This window comes from Pinus tabuliformis, chromosome Q (genome assembly GCF_031772625.1).
Source record: "Pinus tabuliformis cultivar Carrire ecotype Pingquan chromosome Q, CPIR1, whole genome shotgun sequence".
Classification (NCBI taxonomy): domain Eukaryota; kingdom Viridiplantae; phylum Streptophyta; class Pinopsida; order Pinales; family Pinaceae; genus Pinus; species Pinus tabuliformis.
In genome coordinates, this window is record NC_142296.1 from 1,265,712,040 (window position 1) to 1,265,716,669 (window position 4,630).

Genomic DNA, 4,630 nt, shown 5'->3' on the forward strand with positions numbered 1-4,630 from the left:
TTGTCTTTCTTAAATGATTTCATTACAGAAAGCATTTCTTCTTCTGAAATTAGGCGAACATAGCTCATGAGGAAGTATATGGCAATAAGTCAGATCCAAAGATACAGGAAAATTAAGTATACATAGCTCATGAGGTAGTATATGGCACTGAGTCTTTGGATCGAAAGAACGTGGAAATTAGGTACACATCTTTGGACTAAAAGATGTGTGGAAATTAGTTATACGAGAATCCGATGAACAAATAAAGCGAATTGGGGCAAATTGGGAGATATTCAAGATAAAGCAAATTGGAAGATTTTCAAAAAGCATTAAGTACATCTAATTATTTATAAATATGCGTGATCACCGGCCAAGTCATAATATATTAATTTAACTTGACAGCAACCATATCAACAGGGCTTAACCGAATATGTGTAAATCCTACACTACAAGTGATAACAACGAAAACATATAAAAATCCTGATGGAATATTCCATATACCACCATATATATCCCCAGTAAGAGATGAATATAAACAACGAATACATGTAAAAACCCTGATGAAATATTACATATACCACCATAAATATGCGTGATCACCGGCCAAGTAATAACATATTAATTTAACTTGACAGCAACCATATCAACCGGACTTAACCGAATATATGTAAATCCTACAATAAAAGTAATAACAACGAATACATATAAAAATCCTGATGGAATATTCCATATACCACCATATATATGCCCAGTAAGAGATGAATATAAACAACGAATACATGTAAAAATCCTGATGAAATATTACATATACCACCATATATATATGCCCAGTAAGAGATGAATATAAACCTTCATTTGCGTTTTACTGACAAAATGAAAATATACATATACCACCATATACATGCCCAGTAAGAGATGAATATAATTACATTAATTTCAAAAAAGAAAACTTGGAATCAAGTCAATCCCTTAAGCCAGAAAAAGATTCCCCTAATCACCAAATGCTGTTTGAAAACTCAATTCTTCAATTTAATTGTTAATGGCTTTATTCACATTGCTGCTCAAAAACTCAAGCTCGTCAAATTAATTGTAATGCTGTTTGAAAACTCAATTCGTCAATTTAATTGTTAATGGCTTTATTAACATTGCTGCTCAAAAACTCAAGCTCGTCAAATTAATTGTTAATGAGTTTAATCACATTGGGATCTTCTTTAAAATCTTGGCATCAATAACTTTGTACTGCTCCTTGGCTTCCAGAGAGATACTTTGTGAGCAAGAGAAAGGATCAAGTGAGCGAAAGAATCGAGCAAGTGAACAAAAGAATCGATCTGATCTTCATATTTCTCGTACAGAAACCGAACAGTATGAGCGACAAGCAGCACTAAGCAAAATATATGAAAACAGAATCAGCGTCAGTCAAATACATTCATATACATATATATATTTGCAGGCGTTTAAATAATAACAGTAACATAAAAAGAGAATGTAGACTCACCTATGGCAAGAGTCAGGAAATCACGCCAGCTTCCAATAAGAGCGGGAAGCCAGAGACTTGCAACTACCTGTGGAGCTCAAGGATTAAAACGGCTATCCACGAGGGTCAAAAGTTCAAAATTGCACAGAACAAAGGGTTTAAGCAAAATACCAATACAAATTTCTCCTTGTCTGCACCAGTTACAGCCTCATATAAATCAGCAAAAACTATGTTGACTTCAAATCTAAGTTCAGAGGCAAGATTGTGAACTGCATCCTTTGGAATCGCAATCTCTTGAAGCCGGGACCTAGACCAGGGCAAAGAAACATGAGATTACATGATAATTAGTAGGACAATACCTCCGGGACTTGTTCCACGATTACGCTGTATTAACTACACTAACACGCGAGTTCAGTAGCAACTTCTAGTTGCTTAAAGGGTTATTATGTATGCCCCCGTGATGTTGTGATCAGATATCACTGTATAATGACATCTACATTTATTCGAGCTTAACTATTTATCCAGATACGCCCTAAATATTGGAACCATTCCAATTTTTGACAGGGCTTCAAAGAGCATACCCTGAAGCAGGGCTTAGGTATGAAGGGTGAATTGGTATGAGGGGTAATTTATTCACGTAATTACACATAGCCACATCCCTGAGAAAATCATGCCACGCGGACAATGTAACCGTTGTGGACAGCTGAACCAATGCCCTGTTGGCACCATTCTAGTATTCCCACTCTGTCTGCCCTTCTAACATGTGACCAGGGCAATACGGACTACTGGAAATTGGTCAATCTACTCTGAAATATATACCACGGTAATGGGCACATGCCACGGGGTCTTCTGCTACAGTAAGCATTACAAAAAATTCTATGTCACTGTATAGCAATTCTGTCTAGAGCGTAACAAACCTTAGTGATGGTCACACAGGCTTACGTTGAAGCAAGCTCTTGAGGATAAACTGCCCTGCAATTGTATTATCTAGAGTGTAACATAGACCCTATTAATATAAACAAGGTTTTAGGATAAGGGTAAGGATTAGTCCTGAGCAAACTCCCATCGAAAAAAAAAGAAAAAACCAGCTTTGAGTGGGTGATTAGTCCTCAGCATTCTGTGGGCATTTATCACTCCTTAACAAACAATAAAATAAACTCCCAAATGAAATCTTATGAAAAAAAACATACAGCTTTAAGAAGACGACCGACCTGATCTTCCTGATCCTCATGAACGAGAAGATCGTAAGAAGGAAACTACCACAGCTTCCAATAACAGCGTTAACCCAGATAACTGCAACTACCTGTGGAGCTCAAGGATTAAAACGGCAATCCACGAGTGTCAAAAGTTCAAAATTGAACAGAACAAAGGGTTTAAGCAAAATACCAATACAAATTTCTTCAAGTCTGTACCAGTTACAGCCTCACGTAAATCAGCAAAAGCTCCGTAGAATTCAGAGGCAATATTGTGAACTGTATCCTCTCGAATCGCAATCACTGGAATATGTTGTTGGGACCTGTAGCAAAGGATACATCAGTTCTGTCCTAAATAGAATAATACTATCTCACCCTGTTCTTCGTAGGAGCTTGTGATGGAAGCAGGGACCTAGACCAGCGCAAAGAAACATGAGATTACATGATAATTAGTAGGACAATACCTCCGGCCCTTGTTCCACGATTAAGCTGTATTAACTACACTAAAATAAACTCCTTACCAAACAACAAAATAAACTCCCAAATGAAATCTTCTGGAAAAAAAAACACACCTCTTCAAGAAGGCGGCCGAATTGATCCAGATGAACAAGATCGCCAGGGAGAGAATGAGCACATGGCCTACAACGGTCAAAAAGTGATATTCCATGCATTCAAATAGGATCCACAATACAGTGGCCCCAGCACGAATGCTGGCAGACCTTTTCTTATCTCTCCACAAGAACAAATCCGCGGCTGCTCAGACAGAAACAAAACTTTAAACCCTTAGCACCATATACAATAAACCTTAATCAAACAAATCCATCAAAATGACCGCAACACACAACGAACAAACAAATCAGAAGCACAGATTTCTTACCTCCAACGGGTCTGTTAACGGGTTTAATGGGCTGATGATGAGAAACAGGGGGGTTTTCGTCACCTGAGGACGAAGAAGACGATGTTGAACGATCATGCAATTTCTCGTGGGAATGCTGGTGATCTGCCATCTCTGTAGCTCGAATTCTGCGACTTCCCAAATCAAATCGAACCGCCTTTTTTTAATTTAAATAAACCATAAAATTCATTAAATCTCTTTTTTACAAGTATATTTATCTTTACTTACTTCCAACTTATTTTTACTTACTTCCACCTGTTATGTTTACTTATTTATAAGTGTAACTAAGGTTTTCATTTTCTATTTTTATTATTTTTTTAATATTAGATTTATCTTCTTTTTTTTCTACTTTTTCATAATCTTTATCCATTGTAAACTCAATTTTGCCATTTTATAATTTTTGTAATACAGCAGTTACTGTTCTATTTTTTTTTGCATAAAAGTTGTGGATTTGAAAGTTTCGTCTGTTATGTTTACTTATTTGCAAGTGTAACTAAGGTTTCCATTTTCTATTTTTATTATTTTTTTAATATTATCTTCTTTTTTTTCTACTTTTTCATAATCCTTATCCATTGTAAACTCAATTTTGCCATTTTATAATTTTTTGTAATATAGAAGTTACTATTCTTCTATTATAAAAGTTGTGGATTTGAAAGTTTCTCCTGTTATGTTTACTTATTTGCAAGTGTAACTAAGGTTTCCATTTTCTATTTTTATTATTTTTTTAATATTAGATTTATCTTTTTTTTTTTCTATTTTTCATAATCCTTATCCATTGTAAACTCAATTTTGCCATTTTATAATTTTTTGTAATATAGAAGTTACTGTTCTTCTTTTTTTTTTTGCATAAAAGTTGTGAATTTGAAAGTTTCTCCTGTTATGTTTACTTATTTGCAAGTGTAACTAAGGTTTCCATTTTCTATTTTTATTATTTTTTTAATATTAGATTTATCTTCTTTTTTTTTCTATTTTTCATAATCCTTATCCATTGTAAACTCAATTTTGCCATTTTATAATTTTTTGTAATATAGAAGTTACTGTTTTCTACTTTTTTTTTGAATAAAAGTTGTGGATTTTAAAGTTTACCAT

At 34.5% G+C, this 4,630-nt stretch overlaps 1 protein-coding gene across 1 annotated transcript; it reads right to left on the minus strand.

The window, feature by feature from the left end:
• Positions 1 to 709: 709 nt before the first annotated feature.
• On the minus strand, positions 710 to 3,684 carry LOC149224432 (reticulon-like protein B5). Its single transcript, XM_089383559.1, has 7 exons — positions 3,524 to 3,684; positions 3,219 to 3,399; positions 2,840 to 2,969; positions 2,665 to 2,756; positions 1,625 to 1,760; positions 1,475 to 1,541; positions 710 to 1,360 (listed from the first exon to the last, which is right to left on the minus strand). The coding sequence occupies exons 1-7, from the start codon at positions 3,651 to 3,653 to the stop codon at positions 1,191 to 1,193; spliced, it is 906 nt and encodes a 301-aa protein (XP_089239685.1). The 5' UTR covers positions 3,654 to 3,684; the 3' UTR covers positions 710 to 1,190.
• Positions 3,685 to 4,630: the final 946 nt, after the last annotated feature.